At 40.4% G+C, this 12726-nt stretch overlaps 1 protein-coding gene across 11 annotated transcripts in view; it reads right to left on the bottom strand.

Moving 5' to 3' along the window:
* Positions 1-12726, bottom strand: part of PARD3 (par-3 family cell polarity regulator) — a 627608-nt gene that overhangs the window by 347630 nt on the left and 267252 nt on the right. For all 11 annotated transcript variants that reach the window (XM_039524331.1, XM_039524332.1, XM_039524326.1 and 8 more), the window contains exon 4: positions 3367-3545. In XM_039524331.1, coding sequence (XP_039380265.1) covers positions 3367-3545 — 179 coding nt within the window. The remainder of the gene's footprint in view (positions 1-3366; positions 3546-12726) is intronic.

Below are 12726 nucleotides of genomic sequence, written 5' to 3'. Positions count from 1 at the left end.
CATTGCTAAAGCACAGAGAATACAGAGAGGGGAGAATCCAAAAGGTTCAGTCTGTGTTTGCTTCCAAAGCATCCTAAAGTTCAAAACTCATTCAAACGTATAAAGGTCTCCTGTCAGGGACTTTGATCCCCTTCCACAGCCGATTCTGTGACCCACTGCCTGTAATTGTTTCCTGGGTACAAGAAAGAGCCTGGCTGCCTGCTACCTCCAAGCCAGGCCATTGAGGGTGGCTAAAAGCAGCAGTAAGCCTGCTTTTCCCACAGTCCTTGTGGAACATCTCATTCTTTTCCCCCTTCCCTCTTCCCAAGAAACCCACATCTTGCCTCCCTGTAGTCTTGCTGGGACAGTGGCAATCCCACTGCCTTCTCCTCTCTTCCATTCACCCTGGGAGCCTTACTGCTGTCTTGGTGTTCCAAATCCTGCCTACCCAGGAGGATGCAAACCCTATCCTGGGGTCCTCCCTGTGCCCATGAGAAATAAACCTTTCCACATGATGTATGTTGTTTCCTGCTGCCCTGGAAGTGGTCTTTCCTTCCAACTCTATGGAGTCTCCACCTATCAGAAATTCTCCTCTTATCTCCTCTTACCCACTTGAGTACAACCTAAGTAGCCAACACCACTGTTTAGGATCAGTAGATGGGAGCTGTCTTCTTCTCCTTGCTTTCCTCGCAACTGTACAGTGGAAGCACAGACACTGTAGGGAACAGAGCAGCAAGGGAATAGTAAAAAAGTATGTCACAGTAGCTGTAAGACAGCCAGAAGGTGGAACTGCAGTGAAAACACTATCCAGTGCCAGTTGCCCATACAGGATAGAAGGGTGTTACCTCTAATCCCATACACAAAGCAGAAAACTAAGAATGTTCTAACTACTTTTCTTGAATTGTACTTGCCGTAGATATGCAATGAAACAGTTTGGAACAAGGCAGTTTCATCTCCAGTCATTATCTGAATGGATAAAGAAGAAACCTTAATATTAAAAAGTGGCAGGTTCCTATTGGCCAGACAGTCTAAGTAGCTATGAAAATCTCTTAGGCAAGGAGATTTACATGTTGCAAGAGCTCAGTATCAGTCCTCCAGAGCTATCTGATGACAAGGACATCAAAACTGATATATTTGCACATTTTATATTGACACAAATGAAATAAATGTTTGTAACTACAATTTTATAAAATTGGTAATGGAGAGGAGATACAGAAAAATACTTATCAGAAATTCTTAAGAGCCATAACTGGGATTCTCTGCAAAACGTGGACTAACATTTTTGGACTGGCAATAAGAGATATCAATGAATACACTAAAATATAAATCTATTTACATAAAAACAGCCAGACTGGGTCAGACCAAAGGTCCATCAAGCCCAGTATCCTGTCTTCCGACAGTGGCCAATGCCAGGTGCCCCAGAGGGAATGAACAGAACAGCTTTAATGTAACTGCACTCAGAATGAGGTCAATGCACAAAATGTTTACATGAGCAGTTGACTGTATTGTTTACTTTCAATTCTTTGCAACATCTTACCTACCAGAAACTAATACTCTGAGCAATCTGCTTCACTCAAAAGATTAATGCAGATGGTATGTAAGAAAAAGCATTTTAAAAGATTCATTATCAATATCTGCTGTACTAACCTACACTAATTCTCTCCCATCTTCTTGATTTAATGCTCTCTTGTGCCCAGCTTCCCATCACTACATTAGATCAATTGAATTCCTTTCCACCTTGGTCACCATGTTTATTTCCAGGGATCCCATGCTTCAGTGCACTTCAAATATTTTCATGACAATCAAGAGTAAGTACATGCAGAACAGCTAATGATGCACGGAGGCTGGAGTGGAAGCTTGGCTGCTCTTTAAATCCCTCCAAATGCTAGCTTGAGACACTCGAGGAGGCTGTTCATGCTAGGTATGGCCTTCTTTTCAATATCCATGTTTCTTGAGTAATGAAGTATAATCTCATTATCATTTCAGATAAATTAACTGAAAATGTTGGCATTTTGCACAGATAATTCTCTAACCCATTTTGTTCTTTTTATTAAAGCATTGAAAGCCAAATTTTCCAAAATGGCTTCTAATGTGTTCACAATCAAGCACATGTGCAAGTGACAGAAATTAGACATTTAACTATCAGATTTGACTTGCAGATCAAGTAGACATCTACATGCTATAATTTGCACACACAGTCAATTGCAGAACCAGACTGAGGCTCCTTTAAAAAACTGGCTCTAGACATTTATACTCACTGCATGATACTTCATTGTAGATCCTTTTTATAGGAAGGATTTTTATTTTGAAATAGATGGAAGAATACCACAAGGGAAAGGAGCGTTCTTTTGCAAAAAACATATGTATTTGTCAGAGGACATAGCCCCGACTCTGCTGCATTTCTGTTATTTTATATAAGATTTAATCTAGTAATGTAACATTTAAAATCTGGTGCTGAGATTAACCAAACCACCTATTTGAGAAAGAAAAAAACATATCTAAAATAATATCAGATTTCACATGTTCTATCCCTTTTCAATTTGTATATTAAAGTCACAATAGTATCAGAAAATGTAAGTTATTATCTGGGTAATTAACTTTCATTACAAATGTAAAGTTAGACAACACAAAATGTCTTCTTCACTGTCACAGTTAGGGGAGAGAAAAAGATAACAGGCGACTGTACAAAAACAAAAAAATAGCTTTAATCTTTTTTGTTTAAAAAAATAACTTGCGCACAGAAACAAGATTCATGGTGGCTTCTTTAGTTACCAGCATAGCTCACACAGAGATAGTGAATTCTAAATGAAAGTATGAAGGAGGAAAAAAAAATACTGTGAACCTGACTGTTTCAGCTTTAATTATGTTATCCTGTGAATAGAACATTTGAAATTTTTTTTTGTATTACTCGAGTAGCAGTTCTGAAATTGAACACTAGAAATGTTTATTTGCTACATTAGAAAGATAAAACTAGACAGCTGGTTGGTATGCTTATAGTGCTCGTTATCATACAGAGATTCCGGAGCAACATCAAGATTTAAGAGGAGACTGGTGAAAATCAGGCACATTGTAGAGGTGGCCCAATCAGATTCAAGGAAAATGTTTGACAGCATTTAGGGCCTGCTTTACAGAAGTGCTGAGCACTCAAAGCTCCAAAGAAAATTATGGCAAACATCAAGCCATTAGTGAATATAAGTGACAATATCCTTCAGAACACCACACATCCTACCATGAAAAGGGTCATTCTGGTGGCATTTCATGTCCACTGGATGAAGAGGAGATAAAGGTTGAAACTAAGGGAAAATAATAAAATTGTGGTTCTGGAATGAAGACATACTGCTCATATATCAGACATAACCTTACACACAGAGATGCACAAAAACGTACCTTTCTGTCATGACTACTGGGCATCCCAGGGCTGTTCTGCTTGAGGAATCCTGCTGTTGTGGACCATCTTGTGGGGTTTTTTCGGGAAGGTTCTTCTGAAGAAAAATTAGTATCGCTTACAGAGGTTGAGAGGCCAATCAATGCGGGGTCACTGCTACGCCGTACATGAAGAGGCATATCTGAAGGAACAAAATAAACTGTAAATAAACAGCAAGTAAACTGAATATTCTTCCCCACACACAAAAATATATTTTAAAACTTGGATGACTGGTTGTAACCAAAAGAAGTTTGCACAGACTGGCTAGCTTCTGACCTCAGGTAAACCTCTAGTGGACATGGGTCTATTTCCTGAAAACCGCCACCAAAAACCACCACCAATTACTCCCTCTTCTCTGAAGAGAAGACAAGGAGTGAGTGGGTCCAAGGAGTGAACTATCTGAAGCTACTTCTTGGCTTTATAAGCAGAATTACAGTATCTTAAGCGCCTTTTACTTTAGAAGGTTTTTTTTAATCAATTGACCAACCTGAGACTACCTGCAGCTATTTAAAAAATGTAATAGAAACCAACTATCCAGGAGACTAAGCCAGTTAGCCAGAAGCCCACTACAAAATGTGGGAAGAGGGTGCCTTGTCTGAGAGAAATGCCCTGTTGAGAAGCCCAGTCCCCTCCTCCTATCTGCTCAGGAAAAAGATGGGAGCTGGGGTTTCTACAAGGTGCTGACTCTAGACTGTGCTTTCAAATCAGTCACCAGCTAATAAATACCCAATATGTTTGAAGTCCCCCAGCCCTCTCTCTCCACTGAAAAGGAGCACGTGTGCACAAATGTGCACACATGCACACCCTCCTCTCACTCTAAAGCCTCTTGGGTTGAGTGCCTTTGTTACTCTATCCCTCGCCCAACCTCCTGGCTGCTGCAACAGGGATGTGTGTTACCATATCCTACTCCCCAGCCTTCCAGCTGCAGCAGTTGGCAGGCAGGATGAGGGAAGTATTTCATTAGCAATAATTGAATGCAGCAGGTAGGAAGGACTGTAGGAAAGAAATCTTTATTATACATGCTAGGCAGTCAGCTTGCATTCGTGAGCCCCTGGTGATCTCTCATACTAGGTCCCCCCTGAAATATGATTAATTTTTTCCAGTTCCACTTATTATACTACAAGGAGTCTGCAGTATATACTCTAGTGACCCTCTCTACCAACCCTCCTTTTTTCCCTCCTCCCCAAACAGCCCTCATTGCCTGACTCTTGTGCCATTCAATGCTTTCCCATTCAACAACAGAGTGAGACTGTCATGATTTTTGTCATCTGTAGTACTGTACTGATACAGCTGTGACGCTGTAGGAGCGCTCGTGTAGCTCCATCAACATTATAAAACCATCTCCAATGAGTGGCAGTAGCTACATCAGCAGGAGAGCGTCTCCCACTGACATAGCACTGTGCACACAAGCGCTTATGCCAGCAAAACTTATGTTGGTCGAGATGTTTTTTTCCATGGTCTCAGAGTGCCACAGCTAAATACAAGGTGGAACACATAGTTTAACATAAGTAGTTAGCACATAGCCTAAGGGAGCATTCAAGGTGCAGTGGCCCCCTTAACATCCTGTTGGTGGAACACTTTTCACCAAAAGATCACTCTATATCTGACCTCTCAGTCCTCATCCTCAAAGGAAACCTGCACAACACTTTCATAAGATGAGTCTGGGAGCTTAAATTCATAACTTTGCTAGACACTAAAAATCATAAAAGATATGGCTTATCTATAACCAACTAGCCCCCCTTTTTGTCCTATGACTACAGGGATGTTAATGGGCCACTTCACCTTGAATGGTCCCTTAGTTTAGCATGAGCAGTTAGCACATATCCTATCTGCTCAACCTTGTATTTTGCTGTGACATCCGGAGTTCCCAGACCTGAGGAAGAGCTCCATGTAGATCAAAAGCTTGTCTCTCTCAACAACAGAAGTTGGTCCAAGATACCACCTCTCCCACCTTTCTCACTAATTATTTTTGCCAGTTTCTGTCTGTTCACTGGGCTCTGAGTAACAGAAATAATAACTGGTAAAAAAATAATAATAATAATAATCCATGAGAACACTGAGCTCTCAGCAGCAGAATCAGTGAAGCAGCCCGAAGACAGCGCTACATTGATTTACATCTGGTCTATGCTCAGAAAGTTATCTTCAGAACTGTAGGGCTGGAACCATAACCATCTTTTCCTTTGGCAGGAAAGATTAGATTCTACAGCAGTTGATAGCATGTGTCCCACACACATTCAGCAGAAAAATATTCAACAGCAAGAAATCAACAAGTGGATTTTCCAGGCTCTACAATGTCAATTTATACGCTAGCACACAGAGGCCCTGATCAGCACTGAGATTCTGTTGTGGGTGGTGTTACAATATCACACAGACAGATACAGTTCCTGCCCTCCAGAATGTACAGTGCAAGAATATTAGTGTGATGAATATTTATTTAGCAACATGATTTCCTGTCTTTAAAAAGTGTTCAGTGTGAGTAGTAGCCAACAGCAATTACCACATTTTGAAATGAGCACTACTGGGGAACATAGCAAAAGAGAAAAATTAATAAGTATTTTTTCATTACCATTACGTTGGATTGCTTCCTCTTTCAAAACCTTACATTTTATTACACTCCAAGATTTTCACAATAGTTTTACATCAGCACAGATATAAATGTTTTCTGCTAATGATTTACAATATTTAATAAAATCAAAACAGAAGTGAAGTAATTAGGGGCATATTTCAAGAAGGATCAATTAAATCCTACAGAATAGCATACACACACTGAAGTTACCTTACTTGTTTTAGCTAATTTCTGAATATTAAATATGCATACAGCACACCATCTCAAATATACTGTGTTTTTGTTTTCAAGTTGCAATGGCTTTGAAAACTTAAGTCATTGCTAAGCAGCTGAAAGTAAAGCATCACATATCCTCTAGATCGTAAGCATAATAAAAGAAACATTATGGAATCCCAAGAGATCTGTATAACACAGATGACACAGCTGAAGTCACAGGCACCACCACCACAATGCTTAATGAAGTGACCACATTAAGAAAGGTATCTTAGTTCTTGTCTTAGCTCTGAACAACATCTCTCATTTATTAGATTAGCCTGGTCAGGCAAGTGGTTCTGTGGTAAGAGCTGTGCCACTTAAGAAAAATGCCAATCTATATTTCAGTTCCAAACAGCAGTCACCAGAATATATTTCTCGAGTTTGCTAACCAGCAGTACTTAACCCTACAACATGCACCGAAAGCTTACAGCCATGTAACCACTTTGTTCTCTTGCTATAAGAAATATTTGATATTAGAAATCCAATAGATACTTGCTAGCATGCTGTCCCTCCCTTTTCATTTTCTCCCTACCAATTACTTGATGTGATGATTTTTCAATGAACTGTTATAAGCGGAGTAAATTAAGCTGAATTTTAATCATGGAAAGAACATGAAATTCTACAGGACTACTTTTCTGAAAGAGATGGCAAATAACACTTCATTGCCTCTCTTTCTGCAGCAAAACGTAATCACTTACACCTTGCTAAACAGTGGTGTCTTTTCAAAAAAGACAGCTGTTGCACAAACAAGGAATCCCAAATATTAATATACATCAGGAAAAAAACTAATATAATGAGAGTATACAACACACATAATACACATAGTGACAAGCTTGCCTAAGGAGGCATTTTCAGTCATTTCTTAGACACTTTCCCCTCTCCTCCCCTCTCCAGCCCTTTAGGAAAGAGTCTTGTATACACATTGCTAATGAGAAGATATTACTTGCTAACTAACTACTGCTGACATGTACATAGCCAGCATGAGGTCTTTCCCAAATTGATTCCATGTTTAAACTTAAAAGTGATAGGTGTTAATATCCAGACTCTATCAAAAATGAATTATGAAGCATAATTGCTTAAGCACATATTAAATTTATTTCCAGGTTACACGTAAGTAAGTTTTAACATGACACTTTTTGCCTTATTGGCACATGGGTGGCAAGCCAGTGTAACTCTATCGCACACCCCTTGCTGAAGTACAACTTTTCCAACAGATTAATCTCCACCACCCCATAATTATTGCAAGTTATAAGTATCGTCTCCATCTACACTTTTCTGATATTGCTATTTCAAAAATATATTGAATGGATTTTCTATTAAAGTATTGTTGGTCATAATTTTCTGGTTTTTCCTATTTTATAGATTTCAAAAGGATATTCTATGAAATATTAAAAGAAAAAAAAACAAAGAAAATGAGCTTCAATAATTAAACCACCAGATGAAGTGCGCATGGGACCAGTGCAATGTCACTGATTCCAGGATGACAGCTGATAGCGTTTGATGTCTGCGGTTTCTTTGAAGATTGGATAAAACAGCAATGAACTCTAATCACAAGGCTTCAAATTCTCTGTGGCACTAATGCACTGTAAATATTGATTTGCTTCTGTAGCTAAGGTGCCTTTTAAATAACCACAAGAAACGGTAAATCTAATAATGAATTACAGAAAGTTTTACAAGTCAAAGAACCGGGGAGGGAAATCAAATATAAAAAAAATCATGGAGAGGTGTCACTGAATCCATGCTTCTGTTACATTTAAGGAGCTTATGTACTTAGACCACATTTTCAATGCCATCACTTTATGGTTAAGTTAGAAAACTATTATCTGGTGAGCTGGAAAAACCCTGAGGGAGAGAAGGCCTCAATTCAGAGGCTGGGAATTATCGCTGACTGGAAGTCGCTTTTAAAAAAAAAAGGCTATAAATTAAAAACCTTCTCCCTGTATATTCTACTCTTTCAATGTTAGGGAGACAGAAGTACAAACCCCTCCTTCCTGCCAGCAATTCCATTTTTATTATAAAAGGATTTCCATCTTTCCTGATTCTCAGCTGTAAGGAGTATGTTATTGAGCTGGGGTGCTCATGTGTTTAAGGACCTGTGGCAGCTTTGTCTGTGAGCCCAGAGTATCTAGTCCTGGGAGAATGTCGTCAGTGCAAAAGGAAGATCTTCCGGTGGCGCAGACTAGCTGATGAACAGAGTTCCATACCACTTCGTCCCTGCTGACAGCATAGATGGGACAGCTGGGGGGTGGGGGAAGGCATAAAAGCTAGGAGACCTCTGTCTTGTGCGGTTTCGGTTCGATGTTTCGGCCCTAAAAAGTCACTCGCAGCTGATGAGGCCCTGCATACAGTGAGCTTGAGTTCAGAGTAAAAACATCAGGCTACTTTTACACCATCTCCCTGACCCCAACTTGTGCTTTGTGCTCTTCACCCCAGCCAAGTATCTAGCACATGACAGATAAGATTTAAATTAAACTACTGAACAATAGGCAAATGACAATGTGGAAAAATATTGCAGTAACTTGTTCAACAGTTGGAGACTATATTTGGTTAAGTATGACTACGTCTCAATCAAATGGATTGTGTTTTGCCACCATAACTGATGGGTGCACATAAGCAGATATCTAAACTAACCAAGAGTTAAAAGCAGGACTATTCATAATACTGGGTAGAGCCACAAGTAAAGACAGTTTCGACCCCCACAAGTAAAGACTTCAGACAATTATCCTTAACTGAAATCTATTTTATTTTTTAAAAGGTTTACATTAGTCTCAGGTTTTAAATGTCTAAACTTCCTGGAACTGAAGTTTCAAATCCCAGCAGGGATAATTCAGCTCTCTATTCTTCCAAGTTAGATTCACTGAGTTCCATGCTCTTCCCCAATCTCTACAGAGTTAGAAGTTTCTCAGCAGAGAAAATGAGGCTATTATTCATTTTTCAATTCTATGGAAATAGGAAGATGTTAATTTTTGAAGAATTTAAAGCCAGTTATAAACTGGACTTCAAGACAAGTTTTTTAAGATCTTTACTGTCAGAAGAAGGAAAAACAATGGGAAAATCAACTGATTGCGAACTGATCTACAAACTATTGGAACCTAATAAGAGCTAACGCTTGTGAACACTCTTCTGGAAGATTAACAGAGAAGCACAATCAGAAGCTAGGTATCTAATTAAAGAAGAAAAAATATTAAAAATACCACTGTGTTCCAGGAGCAAGATTAGCGATGCCACCAGACATATATATTTTATTTTAAAGGAAACTCAGTCACCATTATCTGGCTGGTTACTGGAGAGGCAGTGCATGGGCTAAATTGCATAACCAGATATGCTACTAGCTCAAGGTTTTCTGGAAACTGAAAATAGCAGTGATTAACAAAATAATAGAAGATGCTCAAAGTTTGACCAAATATTTTGTAATTGGATTGACAATCAGAAGATAGTTCTTTAAAACAGAACAAAATCTTGATGACCAAGTTGTTTCATGCAGTTAGACACCTAACACCTGGTCCTAAAAAATGACATTGGACATTAAACAGTGGGTACTAACAGCTAACAGTTGTGACCATTTTAGTGAATGGAATTTAGGATCCATGGAAGAGAAAAGCAGAGACCAGATCTGGTCACTCTTCTGAGCATTCTATTGAAACTGAAGTGTAATCCATATGCCTTATACGGCAGCATTTCATTTTGTTTGACCTAAAGAAAGGGAGAGAAGCAGTGGGGAGGAGACGTGTGCTGATGCTTTGAGCTCCTCAATCTCCGGACCTAGGTTCGCCATGACCCACTTCAGAGGGTCCTGATGGGCCCTGAAGTCATCCTGCACAAGAAGGCTACTGGGTCCCATGACAGCCTTGTCCAGGGAGGAGGAGGGGCTCATTTCTTTTCCTTCATTTCAACCACATCGTCCGTGGAGCCATCGCCTGGATGTCAGCACCAGGATTGGTGCTGCAGTCAGCAGGGCTGGCTCCAGGCACCAGCTCAGCAGGCAGGTGCTTGGGGCGGCCAAGGGGAAGGGGCGGCAAGTCGGGCTCTTCAGTGGCGGGTCCCTCAGTCCCTCTCGGAGGGAAGGACCTGCCGCCGAATTGCTGCCGAAGAAGAAAGTGGCGTGGTGGAGCTGCTGCCGATTGCGGCTTTTTCCCCTCCCCCCGCCGCTTAGGGCAGCAAAAACCCTGGAGCCGGCCCTGGCAGTCAGGATCCAGTGCTGAGTAGAAAGGAGCGGTAACCCGTTTGTCTGAAGCCATTGAGAAGGAGCAGTGGGAGGAGGGGCCAACACCAGGTGAAACCTCCAGAGGTTCCAGTATGACCATTGCATTGGCCACTGACTCGCTGGCCAGGTGCTGGCAGGGGGGCCAGTACCAACATCCACCGGCACATAGGCTGGGTACCGGTGATGTGCCCTGGGCAGAGCAAAAGATTCTCCTTTGGACTCTGAGGAGTCTTCTCTTGGGGACCATGGCCAGAGGGGCTCCAGCCCCAGCTGCGCTGGTGGGCCAGATCAGCCCCAGCCACACCGTGGGGGGGGGGGGGGGGCGGGGAAGGCGTCTTTTTAATCGGTTAACCGTTTAAATTAAATATTTTAAATTGTTTAAAGTTTTAAATTTTAAACAGTATTTACATCCCTAGTGAGGATTAGCACGTTCTTGCCTGACTTAATTGGATCTGGGAGGGGGGAAGAGAATGCCTACAGAGTGAGAGCCATACAGAGATCCAGAAAATGGGTATTTTATATGCTGAGCCTAGGGTGACCAGATGTCAATTTTACAGGGACAGTCCCGATTTTGGGGTCTTTTTCTTATATAGGCTTCTATTACCCCCCACCCCATCCCAATTTTTCCACATTTGCTGTCTTGTCAACCTAGCTGAGCCCAAACCCTGCACGACTTTGAATCCAGCCTACAGATTTCTGTTTCACCAGCATCTGAAAGGACCAGTCAGCAATTTCGATGTTTTACATTATTTATAATGTTTTCTGTGTGCATTTAATGTTTAAAACATTTCTGAACTCTCTTTGAAACTGACTGGGAACTACTAACATCTATTTATCAGGGTTTTACATACAATAGCCCTGAGGTTCACCTTTGTGTAATGCTTTCTGAAAACACATTCTGGCCTGCGCTTCAGCAAAGACTAAAGCTGAGGTGAAGGAAAAAAGGGAGTGTAATACTTGTGCATAAATTTGCTTAGCATCCCCTACCCTTGTCAAAAAAATGGATACTGTTGTCTATTTGCAGAGGGTCTTAAGAAGCATCAATACTTTTTTTACTTTTTACCAAGGAACTAGCTTTATTATTGCAACTATTTCACAGTTTATTAATCGGTTTGTGTCACTATATATGCTTTATATGTGTGCAAGTCCCATATGGTCTAGTGGTCAGGATTCATAGTTTTCACCCAGGTGGCCTCGGTTCAATTCCCAGTGTGGGAACAAGCCAGAGATTTTGAGGAGAGGGGATAGCTCAGTGGTTTGAGCATTAGCCTGCTAAACCCAGGGTTGTAAATTCAATCCTTGAGGAGGCCGTTTAGGGAAGTGGGGATTGGTCCTGCTTTGAGCAGGGGGTTAGACTAGATGATCTCCTGAGGTCACATCCAACCCTAATAATCTGTGATTCTGTGAACTGCACAGAACCAACAAAGTCTGTATATTAATTATAGCATCACTATTTAAATTAAGGGTAAGGGATTGCTCTGGTGTCTTTGGCCAAAAGTTCCTTTGTGCCTAATGGTTTGCAGAGTATTAACAAATTGTCACACCTCTCCCCAGAGGTAGCTGCATTCCAGTGGTGATTCATAAGTATTAGGTAGACTGTAAGGGGTTTCAGATCTTTGTATATTGCCTTTTGTTTCAAATGAAAATATATTACCATTATTAGAAATCAGTAATGTTAGCTACACCACATCTGATTTAAAACAAAATACATCCCTATTAACTCTGAAGGGAAAAACTTAATGTAGTTGCTTAGGCATCTTTTCTGTTCACCTGTCTGAGCATGACAAACTGGTTTGGGATGTCCTTAGCACCATTTGAAACATACTACTAACCTGTTAGTCAGGAGTATTAAATACATAACTTAAGGAGGTTGTGTAATTGACCAAAGATATTTTCTTATTTTTTCATAGTCTTTTTCAATGTAAAGTAGAAACATACATTTCATCTATAGAAAAGTATCACCATTCGTTTGGAGAGTAAAACTAGCCTTGCAGTCGTAAAAATACTTACACTTAACTCATAGCACTTAGAAATAATTTCTTTATAAAATTCAGTTCTTTCCAAAATGAGGACAAAATTTCCAGCAACACAACACAATAGGTTTTAAATACTTTTTAAAACTAAGTAATGGGACTTCTAGCACTTCCACTGGGAGACTGTTCCACAGTCTATTAGGTTGATCTGTTGGAAAATTAATTCTCCTATTCATCTGGTTTTTCTCCTTTATACAATTGCATCCCATTACTATCTCCCCTTGGACAACTAAACAATCTTTTCCCCTCCTCTGTGTCACAGGTA

Source organism: Mauremys reevesii, linkage group 2 (assembly GCF_016161935.1).
Source record: "Mauremys reevesii isolate NIE-2019 linkage group 2, ASM1616193v1, whole genome shotgun sequence".
NCBI lineage: Eukaryota > Metazoa > Chordata > Testudines > Geoemydidae > Mauremys > Mauremys reevesii.
Note: the sequence above shows the minus strand (reverse complement) of the source record. Positions and strands in the feature narration are given on the sequence as shown.